General features: G+C 53.7%; 4 protein-coding genes across 4 annotated transcripts; 2 read left to right on the top strand and 2 right to left on the bottom strand.

Moving 5' to 3' along the window:
- Positions 1-340: 340 nt before the first annotated feature.
- SETTUDRAFT_158404 (glycoside hydrolase family 3 protein) lies at positions 341-3313 on the bottom strand (the record flags this gene model as incomplete). Its single annotated transcript, XM_008023424.1, has 2 exons — positions 341-2689; positions 2738-3313. 2 exons carry the CDS (start codon positions 3311-3313, stop codon positions 341-343), a joined length of 2925 nt encoding a protein of 974 aa, XP_008021615.1.
- A 918-nt stretch (positions 3314-4231) lies between these two features.
- On the bottom strand, positions 4232-6056 carry SETTUDRAFT_166803 (uncharacterized protein). Its single transcript, XM_008023423.1, has 5 exons — positions 5875-6056; positions 5791-5809; positions 5573-5729; positions 4545-5523; positions 4232-4496 (listed from the first exon to the last, which is right to left on the bottom strand). The coding sequence occupies exons 1-5, from the start codon at positions 5920-5922 to the stop codon at positions 4284-4286; spliced, it is 1416 nt and encodes a 471-aa protein (XP_008021614.1). The 5' UTR covers positions 5923-6056; the 3' UTR covers positions 4232-4283.
- Positions 6057-6333: 277 nt separating this feature from the next.
- Positions 6334-8433, top strand: SETTUDRAFT_166802 (uncharacterized protein). The gene is made up of 3 exons (XM_008023422.1): positions 6334-6881; positions 6943-7231; positions 7281-8433. The coding sequence occupies exons 1-3, from the start codon at positions 6572-6574 to the stop codon at positions 8377-8379; spliced, it is 1698 nt and encodes a 565-aa protein (XP_008021613.1). The 5' UTR covers positions 6334-6571; the 3' UTR covers positions 8380-8433.
- A 145-nt stretch (positions 8434-8578) lies between these two features.
- Positions 8579-12540, top strand: SETTUDRAFT_145012 (uncharacterized protein). The gene is made up of 3 exons (XM_008023421.1): positions 8579-9028; positions 9106-9900; positions 10340-12540. The coding sequence occupies exons 1-3, from the start codon at positions 8648-8650 to the stop codon at positions 12512-12514; spliced, it is 3351 nt and encodes a 1116-aa protein (XP_008021612.1). The 5' UTR covers positions 8579-8647; the 3' UTR covers positions 12515-12540.
- Positions 12541-14015: the final 1475 nt, after the last annotated feature.

Raw genomic sequence — 14015 nt, 5'->3', positions numbered from 1 at the left:
GGAGTACAAATGAAAAACAAGGACAAGGAGATGCTTTGTGTGGATATGGTGGGTGGATGGATGGATAGATAGATATATAGGGGGTTGATAAGGAAAATATATGGAATGTACGCAGACGTACCGAGACAGAGACAGAAACAGAGACAGACAGACAAACAGACAGAATAGATCTAGGATATCGGAATCTTTGAAGCAAACAACGCCAAAAGGGAAAGAAAGAAAGAAAGAAAAGAAAAGAAAAGAAAAGAAAAGAAAAGAAAGAAGAAGAACAGCCAACCCCCCTCTTATTTCTCAAACACTCTCTTTCTCTCTCCAACATCCAGCAATGAATCTCGCAAACTCACCACTTCCCCTGCAGCGTCAAATCCCTACTTGAAAAGCCCACCGCAATGCCGATATCGCCAGTAGATGGCAGCACCCAATTCTGCCTCTTAACATCCCAATAGCTCAGATCCCTTCTCGTGACGTCGAACTGGACGAGCTTCCCCTTGCCGTGTTCGAGATGGATCTTTTCAAAGCCGCGGAGGACGCGAACGGGGAAGTCGACAGGCTCGCCCGTCTCGTGGTCCTTGTAGTTTTGCGGGAGCGAGATGTAGAGCTGGACGACGGTGGCGCCGTCGAGCGGGCCTGTGTTTTCGAGAGAGGCAGAGACGGTCAGGAGGACGGTGTAGAGATCGGGATTGCCGCCTGGACCGCCGCCTGCGTCGCTGAGTGGAGATGGCGGTTGGGGCGTTGCAGGCGCGGATTTCTTGATGCCTTTGACCGAGTCGAGCCAGGGGTAAATGTATCGCTCTACCTGTTTGAATCCGTCTGGAAACAGGACTGATTCGGGACTAGGGAGATCGGTAGGGTAGGATGGCGGTGTTAGGCCGTCTGGGCGAGGCTTGGGCAGAGGCGTTTTGGGGCTCTTCTCTTGGATCAGGAGCGAAGACAATGTAAACTCGGTGTACGACAGGCCGTAGCCAAACTCGTATCGTGGCGTGATGTTTTTCTTGTCAAAATAGCGGTAGTCGATGTACAGACCTTCTGAGAAGTCCTGCTGAGGGGCGAGTCCGTCAGATGGGCTAGGAAGGTACTTGACCTTGCTGCCTGGACCAAAGTCATCCTCGTTCTTAGCAATGGTGTAGGGTAGACGACCAGAAGGATTGACGTCGCCAAAGAGGACATCTACAAGGGCGTTACCGGACTCTGTACCAGGAAGGTTGGCAATGAGTACTGCCTTGACATTCATCAGGTCGACAAAGTCCTCTACAATGACAGAGCCGACTGTGTGGATAACGACAACCACGTCGCCCATGCCTTCTCCACAGCCCTTTGCAACATCCTGGATGAGTTTGTCACCGCCCTTTTGCAGCTTGAGATCATTTCGGTCGCCCCGAATGCTTTCGTAATGCTGGTAGCCTTCACCCGAATCGGCGTTGGCGAAGACGATGCAAAGGTCTTGGTTTTCGAGTATCTCCTTTTCTTTGGGCAGCGTGTTCTCCAACCAGTCCGTGACATACACAGTCTCATTGTTGAAAGCCTTTCTGATTGCGGACATGGGGTCGACCAGATACGAGAAGTTAACCGCACCGGAGCCCCAACCGGAAGCCAGAGTTCCCTCGTTACAGCTTTGGTCCGGGCAGTGATTGATACCCTCGTGAGGGAGACGTGCATCTTCGCCAAAAATACCGACACGGAACTTTGTCTTGCTGCCGTCCGTCTTCCAGCCTTTGCGATTGAGCGGTAGCATCTTGCCTTCATTCTTCACCAAGACTGTGCCTTCGGCCGCAATACGACGCACCAAGTGTCCATGGGCTTCTTTTCCTTCTCCCTGAGCGTTGACGTACTGGTTGACCACACCCGTATCGTGATTCGAAGGGCTCCCTTCGTGCAGCTTTCCGATGCGGTCATTTGTCCAGGAGGAGAAGTTTGGTCCATCGTTCTTCCACTTGTCCTGGCCGACCTGGTACCAGGAGGCAACAATACGGGTGACCATATCGTCGACGCGTTCAATGGGTATGCTACCATTAAGGACTGCTCTAGTCAGCTCCGGGCCCCACAGACTGTTGCCCTTGGCCCATCTGAGGCCATCTCCTGGCATCGTCATGTCCAAACCTGCCAGAGCGCTCGCCACGCCAGAACGCTGTGCCAGCCAATCGCTCTGAACGAAACCTTGAAAGCCTAGCTCGTCTTTCAAGACGCCGTTGAGCAACTTGGAATTTTGGCAGGCATAGCTGGAGTTTACCTGGTTGTATGAACACATGACCGACGTCACACCAGCCTTGACAGAATCGGCGAATGGCCACACATAGATCTCATGGAGCGTGCGGTCATCGATATTGCTCGAGATGGCATTCGGTAGACCCCACTCCCATGCTTGTCTAAAGTGTTCTTGCTCATTGCCAACGTAATGCTTTGCAGTGGCCATGACGCCCTCGTCTTGAATGCCCTTGATCGTCTCGGCGGCAGCGATGCCCTGGAGTACAGGGTCTGAGCCAAAGCCTTCCCAGACACGTCCGCCCGCGGGCATCCGGCCGAGAGGTCCCATAGCAGGGCCGAGTAGTACATTAACACCTTTTAACCGTGCCTCTTTGCCGTGTGCCTTGCCTCGCAAATAAAACAGCTCCTTGCTCCATGTCGCGCCAGTAGTGATTCCAGCAGGGAAGCCGGTAATGTTGTCGGCGAATCGAATACCCAACGGACCATCCTGGTTGAATTAGCACATGCCCACGGCTGCCCCTCTGACGATGCGTACCTGAAGACACAGACTGGGAAACTTCAGCCTGTCCACGCGCCCAGTTTGGCCCACGCAAAGGTCCATGCTCCATCCCGTACCAGTCGTGATGTTGACCTTTTCAGGCAGCGTCATCTGTTTTACCAGCTCGGCAGCCTTCTTGTAGCTCTCCTCCCAGGCCTTGTCCGTTCCACCCTTGGGCGAGGGATACCACGGCTGACTCAGGCCATTTTCGGACACCGATACCTTGTACGCCCATATGCCACCAGACGCCAGAATCAGGACAGTTGCTGCAATAAAGACCAGCAGCCAGCAGCAACAGCGGCCCAGTGCGCATCTGGATTTCCGTTGGTGGGTAGGAAAGGGCGTCACAGCCTCGGTGTCTCGGTACGAGGCCTTGCGGACTTTGAGGTCGCCGGCGCTCTTCTTGCGCTTCAGCCTGCTATCGAATGCGAGGGGATCGTCCTCTTCGAGATCCTCGAGGGTTCCATTAGACTCGGAGGAGAAGCGCGTTGGGGTCTCGACATCGTCGTCGCCGGGGGCATCGAGCCTCGCGTACTTGGTGCGCCGCAGCTCGTGGAACTCGTATGGAGCCATGGTGTTTGTGAGGGAGTGAGGGAGTCTCGGTCAGTGCAAGGGGAACACCCGAAACGATATGGTAGTCGTGCATGCGGCCGGGACAGCGAGACTACTTGAAACGGCGCGAGCGTGAAGCCCTAGTTATATTGAGGCTAGCATTGAAGCGTGTGGGTGCGTGGTTGCTACGATGGAGCGACAGATGCAAACGTAAGGGCAAGCCGTGTTTGGTAGGTAGGACGGGAGGCACAGAGAGCAACTCTGGGCCATGGGCGTGGGCGTGGCTCGAGACTTGTTTCATCCGGCAGTCGGCGCCCTTGGGGCCGGGATGTCGCCTTGTCCCTGACACTAGACGCCCGCCGCCGCCGATCTCGTGGGCCGCTCCCGTCTCGCCTCCACCAGGGCTGATTGCCCAGCACATGGCCATATGATAATACGCCTTGCACTTGGACTGCACTGAGACTGGACTTGCTGGCCACCGAGGTCCTGCCAGGTGGCTAGGGAGTTGTGTTGCAGTTTTAGCTGCATGTTTAAGTCCGGCATCGGTAGCCTCTGGTGCACGAAGAAATGGACGCTGATTGGCTCTAATGAGCTCTGCTGCTATTGGCCAGGCCAATGCCAAGATATACAAGCCGTCTACTCACGTGACAACCCAGAGTAACAGCAGCAGAATGAAACCAGCTCTCTACAAGGCCACAAGAGGTTGGCGGGTGATAGGAGCCTGTTCCACTTTGTCGATGTATCGTGGGAAGTGATGCCCAATTTTGATTCGTGTAAAAAGATAAAATCATAAGGCCATAACAGGTAATGGCGAATCTAATGCTCTCCACGTAGTAGTTATCAAGGAAGAAAGCTCAATAACAAACTAAGCAGCGAGAAGCTGCACCTCTTTTCAGCTCTGCCACGGGCTGTACAAACGTTTAAACTCATCGCATTTTTGATCATATCTTGACATCTATCTACTACATTTCGTGGCTGCGAGCATGCAAATCTATGCTCCGACCTGGTCCAGGATACCCTGGAGGTTGATGGACTTGGGGCGCTCGATTGGCAGGCCCAATGCCCTGTCCCAGATGAGCTGTGCGAGCGGGCCGAGACCACGGCTGACTCCGAAAGTAGCAGTGTAGTAGAGCGTCTCCTTGAAGCCGTAGTGGTGGAAGAGGACACCCGACGACGAGTCGACGTTGGGGAAGGGGTTCTTGGTCTAGGAAAAAGTCAGCGACTGCTTGCTTTCGACACGGGCGTCTCTTACCTTTCCGTGCTCCTTGAGGACGTTGGGAGCAACCTCCGAGTTCTTCTTGACGAGCTGGTAGACGGGGTCTGCCGCAATCTCAGGTCGGGCATTGGCAAAGTCCATGAGCGCCTCGAATCGCGGGTCGGGCTTCCTGAGCACTGCATGGCCGTAGCCGGGGATGACTCGTCCAGACTTGAGGACGCTCCACAGGAAGTCGTTGACGTCCTGCTCGGTGAACTTTTCACCAACAACCTTTTGCATATCGAGGATGAAGCGCAGCACCTCCTGGGCAGCGAGGCCGTGCAGAGGACCAGCAAGTCCCTGGAGACCGGCGCTGTAGCTCAGGAAGGGGTCACTGAGCGCAGATCCGACCAAGTGGGTAGTATGGGCCGAGACATTGCCGCCCTCGTGGTCGCCGTGCAGAGCAAGGTACAACCGGAGGAGGTCCTGGAAGCCTTCGTTCTCCTTGCCACCCTTGCCCAACATGGCGGCAAAGTTGTACGACCAATCTTGGTTCACATCAATCTCATTCGGAAGAGCGCCTCCACCGCGGTATGCGTTTTGGTAGATCTTGGCAGCAATGGTGGGCAGCTTTGCGAGCAGGCTAATGCAGTCGTCAAAGGTGGGCTCCCAGTAGTCGGCCTTGTTGATACCCTTTTCGTAAGCTTTGGCAAACTTGGACTCGTAGTTGAGGGCGGAGACAGCGCATGCGAATTGTGTCATGGGGTGGAGGTCCTTGGGGAAGTCGTCCAGCATCTTCTCGACAAACTTGGGAATGCTGCCCTTTTCGGCGAGCTCCCGCGAAAGCGCACGCGTCTGTGATACCGAAGGCACCTCTCCAGTCAGAAGAAGCCAGAACATGGCCTCGGGCAGCATCTCAGTGCCAGATGTACCCTTGGGGAGCTCCTTCTGGCAGTCCTTGATGGTCTTGCCGTGGAATCGGATACCCTCGTTTGCGTCGAGCACTGAGCCCTCCCAAACCATGGCCTTGAGACCTCTTGTCGCTGTCAGGACTTGCCCTATCTCTCTGTCTATATTGTGCATACCTCATGCCACCCAGCGCATTCTCCACCTTGACATCGCCGAGCTTCTTGTCCGCGTGCGACTTGACTTTCTTCAGGAGCTCGCGCTTGGCGGGCAGGACCTTCTTGAAAGTCTCCTTGAGGTCAGGCTCGGACGAGGACGAGTAGCTGCATGATTGTACTGATCACACAATGAATATATCAGCGCTTGAGCAATTGATGTAGACGGCGGGTTTGCATACCAGCGACAAAAGGACGCGCCTGTGAAGCTTTGGTCAGTTTTTATTCCATGTACAACACAGCCAGCCAGACCGCCTAGAGCTTACCTTGGCTGCTCGTAGAGCTCTAGAAGCTGTTCGTGCACTCAATGCCATAGCTACTCGTGTGTGGGGTGGATGTGGGGGAGAGGAAGTGTTCACTCGGCACAAAAGATTCACGACAAGGCTCAATGGCAGACACACAATTTCACCGTGGACGGACAAGAGGAATTCCCGCGGCAACTTTCGGCAATGCTGTGGGATTGGACTGACACAGGCTGGCCTGTCGTGGAGTTCGACGCGCAGCTATGGACCGAAGAGGGGCAGCAAGACGCGGCTAGCGGTGGGCTACCTCGGTTCTGACGTCGGCCATGGGGGGAAATGCTGGAGAAGTGTTGCCGCACACATACAGACAACACGCCACCGCATTCAATCCATTACTGCCGCCCCCGACGTGATAGATAGCGTCGCTTTCTGCTCGAGTCGAGAAACAAGACGCGACAAGGCGGGTGGCAGCTGTTGTCGCTAAAATTCGCCTCCACGCCGCGGATACTTTTCCGCCTCCTGTCGCCTGCCATTCCCAGGCCACCACTCCCGATTGAAAAAGTATAGGGCAAGCTGCTGCTGGGCTGCGCCTTGCTCTGCTCCTCTTACGCTCGCCATGTTCCGAACAGTATCGCGCTCCGTCGCGCGCAGCAGCCGGCCATCGAGAATAGCGAGCCGAACACCACAACTCCTGCGCCCTCTCTCCACCACCGCGTACCGCATGTCGAGCTCCGTGCTGAAGCCTGTGGATCCCCCAGTGTCCACAGCGCTGCCAGGAGATTCATTCCAGCTGCTCCCCGAAGCTGCGAAAGCAGGCCAGGCTGAAGATGCCCTCTTCGACGAGCAGGTGCAGGCTGTGAAGGACTGGTGGGCCTCGCCACGATACAAGGGCATCAAGCGGCCATACTCTGCAGAGGATGTCGTGAGCAAGCGTGGAGCGCTTCCACAGTCATATCCCAGCTCATTGATGGCAAGGAAGCTCTTCAACCTGCTTGAAGAGCGGGCGGCAAAGGGCGAGCCAGTACATACCAGTGCGTCTACCCATGGCTGTATAGATAGAACAATGGCTGATCATGGCTCTCCAACCATCAGTGGGTGCAATTGACCCGATCCAAATGTCCCAGCAAGCTGCGAACCAAGAAGTTCTCTATGTCTCGGGATGGGCGTGCTCATCCGTCCTGACCACCACCAACGAAGTCTCTGCCGACTTTGGCGACTATCCTTACAACACGGTGCCGAATCAGGTGCAGCGGCTGTTCAAAGCACAGCAACTGCATGACCGCAAGAACTGGGACGCAAGGCGGAAGATGACTCCAGAGCAAAGGGCCAAAACCCCATACCTGGACTACATGCGCCCAATCATAGCCGATGGCGATACCGGGCGGGTATACTCAAACTCAAAGACTAGGCTGTCAGCTAACACTCTGCAGACACGGAGGTCTCTCAGCGGTCATCAAGCTCGCCAAGCTCTTCGCCGAGAACGGAGCTGCAGGTGTGCATTTTGAAGATCAATTGCACGGCGGCAAGAAATGCGGACATCTCGCAGGAAAGGTGCTTGTTCCTGTCGGCGACCACATCAACCGTCTGGTGGCAGCACGATTCCAATGGGACATGATGGGCAGTGAGAACCTAGTGATTGCGCGTACAGACTCGGAGAGCGGCAAGCTTCTCTCCAGCGCAGTCGACGTTCGAGATCACGAGTTCATCAAGGGCGTCACAGAGGAGACGGAGCCATTGGCTGAAACGCTGCAAAACATGGAGGCCGCAGGTGCTCCAGGCAAGGAGATTGACCAGTACGAGGCGGCGTGGGTGAAGAAGCACAAGCTCGTGACGTTTGACGAAGCCGTTGTCCAGCACCTCGAAAAAGAAGGCGCCTCGCAGTCGTCAATCGACTCGTACCTCGAGGAAATGAAGCAGAACCCAGACTTCTCCCTCCTCAAGCGCCGAAAGGCGGCTGAAAAGTACACAAAGACGCCCGTCTACTTCAACTGGGACATTCCCCGCACAAGGGAGGGCTTCTACCACTACAAGGCTGGTGTTGCGGCCGCCACAAAGCGCGGCAAAGAGTACGCACCCTATGCCGATCTCTTGTGGGTTGAGACGGGCGACCCCAACGTACAAGAGGCGGCCAAGTTCGCCAACGAGATCCGCGCCCTTCACCCTGGCAAGAAGTTTGTGTACAACCTATCGCCAAGCTTCAATTGGATGGGCCAGGGCTTCTCGGAAGAGGCACTCAAGTCCTTTGTGTGGGATTTGGCCAAGCACGGGTTCGTGTTCCAGCTCATCTCTCTGGCCGGAGTACACTCCACTGCCACCATTACCTGTGAGCTCAGCCGAGCATTCAAGGACGAGGGAATGTTGGCATACGTGAAGCTGGTGCAAGCGAGAGAAAAGGAGCTGGGATGTGATGTTCTTACACACCAAAAATGGAGCGGTGCTGGGTACATTGACGGCATCTTGGGCGCGATACAAAGTGGAAGCTCAGGCAGCAAGAGCATGGGCGAGGGCAACACCGAGTCAAGTTTCTAGATGTAGGATGCGCAGAGGCTTAGTTCTGCAAAAGCATAAAAATCAAAAGTCGGGACCAAGATCGAATGAGATGCTATCAGGTGTGCTGCCTATCGGATGCCATGCTGGCGCTGTTCAACCAAAGCGGATAGGCCGCATCTGGGGCTCTTGCCTCGGTCCAGCCATGTTTCCCGAGCACCCATGGCCGCTCATGACAACGCGCCGGCCTCCATTCCACGCCACGTACAATCTCTCCACACAATAGACAAATTACCGCCGTCCCGCACTCATGTCGGGCAAGCCTGCGATACCCGAATGGCAGCGCGCTTCTGCGGCCTCGTCTTCCTCAGATGATGCCGCATCCTCGCCCACGCAAGAAGAAGCAAACGCGCAACCGGCTGCAGAAGCCCCAACACCAACCGAAGACGACGTCGCACAGCAAGATGGCGAGGAGCAGCATTCTGAAGATACAAGTCTGCTAGAGCAGGCATCGCGTTTTCTCGATGACCCTGCAATCCGCGAGGCTCCCCGGGACAAGAAGATTGCCTTCTTGGAGTCCAAGGGAGTGGGCGCCGACGACATCAAGACATTGTTGGGCGAAGATACACAAGAGACAAGCCCGGTCGAGGTCGAGGAGGCTGAGGAGGTTGCAGAGCGGGCGTGGCCAACAGTGAGTATTGACCTGACCTCCTGGCGCATGAAGAATCACCGCCAGGGCGTTGCAGACCGACATGTTGACGCTTTCAGACACCGCCCAAGCCTGCGCAAGTACCCGAAGCTCAACCCCAGCCCCAGCCGCGCGAGATACCCCCAATCGTCACATACCCAGAGTTCCTCGCAAACACGGAGAAGCCGCCGCCTCTCATCACTGCCCAGCGCCTTGCGACGACAGCATACGTAGCAGGAGGCTTCATGGCGAGTTTATACGGGCTATCCAAGTACATCATAGCGCCCATGACACACGGCCTCTCAGAGTCACGGTGCGACTTCGCTTCGCATACCCAAGAGCAACTAAAAGAGCTCAATCAACGATTGCGCAAGGCCGTGTCCGTCGATCCCGCCAGCAAAGTAAAGCCTCTCGAAGACGCTGCCGACGATGTATCCGAAGCCGACTCAGATCCCACTGAGCTCTACCATCGCGACTATGGTACTCAGACCACACCCAACCTCTCCCGCCGTCCTTCGGCTTCTGCAGACCCACACCCTACCGTAACCGCGCAAGAAAACCGCCTAAAGATAATAAAGTCGCACCTCCAGGAACTCCAGACGACCAACTCGAGCCAGAGTACATCGCGGGATGCGGTAAGGACAAAAGTGTCCGACTTGACGACATACTTGACCGAGATGGATTATCAGAACCAATACTATCCCGGCACGGGCCGCTATGGATCGACTTTCGGCTGGTCCAACGGCAATCAGGAGTTCAAGAATGACCAGATTGAGGCGCTGAAGAACGATATCCGGGCTGTCAAGGGCGTGTTTTTGAGTGCCAGGAATTTCCCCGTTGGCGGAAGGAATGTCACGCCAATCCCTACAGGGAGAGTTGGCTCGTAATGTGATGGCATGAGGAAAGGAAACGCAATCATGTATCTAGTTGTAAAGACGAAACTTGTGTGTGTGTCTGTCATGTATTTATGATCTACAAGTGATGTTAACATAGCAGGAAACACTGGTAAAGACTGCAGAAAGTTATTGTATGTAGCACTTTAAACACAACATTACTCTACCCGTTGAGTATTCGCAAAGGGTTACGCGTTGGGTAAACATGGAAACTCGTTCAGAAGATGGACTCGTCTGGGTGACTAGCACTGGTGCAGCTTGTGTGTATATGCGATTGCCTGAACGCTTGACCGGCAGTGGCGGGATTGCTCGCCCCACTGTTTCTACTTGACGTCATACCCAAAATAGCAGCGCCTCGCCCCTAGCTCCCAACCAGCCCCCATGTAGATCTCACGCAACCAGGCTACACCATACTTGACAGTTGTTCACACCCCTAAACATGTCGGGCTGGGCATCCAAGCTGTCCTCGTTGGGGCACTCAAAGCCCGAAGACAAGGATGAGACATCACTCACGACGCTCCTCGATGCGGACCAATGTGCCGACTTGACCATTTTGATCATGAACATTACAGCTTCCATGCGAGAGTCGCTGGTCAATACCTTCACCGCTGAGGAGATTCCAATCGATTTACAGACTGTCAAGTTGGAAGAAGAGATCTTGCGGGGCGCACCTGAGCAACTTGATAATGTCGATGTCAGCACAGAAGACAAGATCAAGAAGGACAGGCAGAAGCGAGAGAAGGAAGCAAGAGAAGAGCTCGCAAAGCCAGAGGTGCAGGAGCTGAAGAGAGAAATGTTGAGATATTTCGATGACTGGCAATGTCAAGTTATCCTCCGGGTTGGCGAGGTGGTCAACTCAAAAGACAAGGTCAAGAGACAGGCTCAGGGCGTCGAGGGCAAACAGGTCGAGGAAGCAACTGAAAAGCCAGACACTGGGATGACGAATATCAATCAGCTTGGAGATACGGAAGAGGATGAGGAAAAGATGTTCAAGAAGCTGTATCCGCCCGTTCCGACGAACCTGACGCAGCTGGACGAGAGCAAACGCGTGCTCATCCTGCACTCGCTAGTACTTATCGTCTTGAGTTTGGAGCACTACTCTGCACATTCACGTGTTCTTGTTCTCTACCTCACAAGCTCTCTTGGCCTCAGGAGAGAAATCCTGAAGAAAGACGAGGAGAAGGTGGCTCAAGGTCTTCTGGAGGCGGCGTCCCAGCAGCTCAACGCAGATGAAGAAACTAAGAAAGCAGCCGATGCTTCGAAAAAGGCTCGCCGATGGAAAGTGGGACTCGCTGGTGTTGCTGGCGCTGCACTCATCGGCGTCACGGGCGGTCTCGCTGCTCCTCTTCTTGCCGCAGGTATCGGAAGTGTGATGGGTGGTGTTGGTCTTGGAGCCACAGCAGCAGCAGGTTATCTCGGAACGCTCGCTGGATCTTCCATTGTTGTGGGTGGGCTTTTCGGTGCTTATGGTGCGAAGATGACGAGTCAAGCTATGGACGAATATGCACGGCAGGTGGAAGATTTTGCATTTATCCCGATCCATCGCACACAGGATCCCAGAAAGCAGGACAATGAGTCGCGGCGTCTCCGCGTAGCAATCGCTGTTTCTGGTTGGCTACGCGAGCCTGAAGAGGTCAGCAAGCCGTGGCGGTACATCGACAAGGGCACAGAAGGCTTTGCACTGAGATATGAACTTGAAGCATTGCTCCAACTTGGCAACAACCTCGGGACGGTCGTGTCGAGTGCAGCGTGGGGATATGCCAAGAAGAAGATCATTGAGCGAACCGTGTTTGCTGCAATGGCAGCTGCCATGTGGCCTCTTGCGCTACTGAAAATTGCCACTGTGCTGGACAATCCGTTTTCCATCGCCAAATACCGATCCGAGAAGGCTGGGGAGGTTCTTGCCGATGCCCTCATCAACAAAGTACAAGGCGAGCGGCCAGTGACATTAGTGGGCTATTCTCTCGGAGCCCGCCTTATCTTCTCTTGTCTGCAGAAGCTCGCCGAACGCAAGGCCTTTGGTCTCATCGAAAACGTTGTTCTTGTCGGCGCTCCCTGTCCGTCTGACGTTGCGGACTGGCGTCGCGCCCGCTCAGTAGTCAGTGGACGCTGCGTCAATGTGTTTTCCAAGAACGACTATATTCTCGGCTTTTTATACCGCACTTCTTCTATCCAGCTCGGTGTTGCCGGTCTGCAGCCTGTGGTCGGTGTACATGGCGTCCAAAACGTCGATGTATCTGAGCTTGTAGACGGCCATCTCCAATACCGCTTTATTACCGGCAGTATTCTACGCAAGATTGGCTTTGAAGACGTCGACATTGCGGAGGTGGAGCGCGCAGAAGCCGATATGCGCAAGGAGGATGAGAAGATCGAAGAAGAGAGGCGTAAGAAAGAGGGTGAGAAGGGCGAAGGTGAGAATGAGGAGGAGTTGAGAGCACAGGCGGATAAGAAGCAGCAGCAAAGTCTCATGGCCGTCATGCAGCAGAAGACAAAGAATATAGATATTGGCGGCGTTGTCAACAAAATACCGAGGAAGAAAGTACCCGAGTCGGCGGCACAAACGATGGAGAAGATGCATACGGGGGAGTCTAAATAGGAGGTCAGATGAATTTAGTGATTAGGTGAATAGGGTAGAAACAGCAGGTTAGAATAGTGTTAGGCGTAGATGGCTGAATTCATGTATAGACACCCTAGTAGTATTCCGTATACTTGCATCTCCCGCTTCCACGCACAAATCTCTGGGTCTCTTTTCTAAAGCAGTGGTTAGTACCACAACGCGGAGAAAAATCACCCACTCATAACTCACTGTCAATAGCAATATCTCAGGGCATTAGCATCCTATCGCCCCATGGATATTTAAACTACCAGATACTAGTTGCCACACCACACACCCGCAGTAGCTAAGCTAAGCTAAGCTAACCGCCTATTCTTTCCCTTTCTACCAGCACGTCTGCGCTCTGAGCTGCTACTTTCCATTCACATCACATTACACGGTTAATATTTCCCTTGCCTCTCGTGATCCAAGCAGCCAGGTTCGCACCTGCATCTGGGATCTTGGATTGTGGAAATGTTTAAAAAGACGGTGACGTGGCTTCTCTGCTGCTTAATCGTGTTTCCGGCAGGCGGCTGAAAAGTGCTACGTTGTGATGGATACTTGTGTCTTTGGTACGGATGGTTTGCGGATGTGGTATTGATCCTGCACTTTACGTGTGCGGATATTAGCACCGATGAAGACTTGCTTTGAACACGAACTCGCAGCTACTCCGAGTGTTGTTCCAGATTCCATACACGAACTCGAGATGACTCTCAAATAGCAGCAGCAGCAGCTCAGGAAACTATCGTCGTCTTTTTTTTTATTGTACGTATGTACAAGACCTCGTAGTTTTTTTTTAAAAAAAATTTATCTAAGAGTATGTCGCTCGAATGACAGAATACCAGTCATCACCACGCAACACACGGGCGAAATCTCGCTGTTACAGATATGAAATTTAGGACAGTTTCACTGCATGTCTGTTTGTCAAGCTGCTATGCCGCAATGGCAATTCCGCACTTACACTGGAAAGCATCCTGGGATACAAACTGTCACGTGACGACAATGTGAAGGTTGGTGGCAAGAAGCGCCGAGTGGTGGAATATCCAGGGACATGGTGATGTGGATGGATTAGGCCAGCATAGTAAAACAATGGATTAGGCAGCAGAATAAACCATTGTACGGGTATTTAAGTTTTTAACTCTCTAATAATTGGTTGCTAGGCTTGCGGATACACAGATAGCTCGGTTTGGGTAGGTACAGCCACTCACTAGCGTCTACATCGTAATGATAGAGAGCTAGCTGGCTATACAGCAGCTGCAAGGGGGGTAACTGTATTCTTTGGATCAGGGTGCAAACTGACATATCCATAGCTTCTGTGTGGCTCCCCCCCTATTGGTGGTTACGTACTATACTTGTAATATTCACTAGTCCCTCTCTTTTTTTTTGGGTTACCTACTGTAGAGGACTGTGTAGCTGCGCTAATGAAACACACACACATATATATATATATAAACATAAAAAGTCGACTCCTAAAAAGCTGCGCAGAATAACAACAACATCATCA

This window comes from Exserohilum turcica (assembly GCF_000359705.1).
Source record: "Exserohilum turcica Et28A unplaced genomic scaffold SETTUscaffold_10, whole genome shotgun sequence".
Classification (NCBI taxonomy): domain Eukaryota; kingdom Fungi; phylum Ascomycota; class Dothideomycetes; order Pleosporales; family Pleosporaceae; genus Exserohilum; species Exserohilum turcicum.
This window is presented reverse-complemented; position numbering and strand designations above follow the sequence as displayed.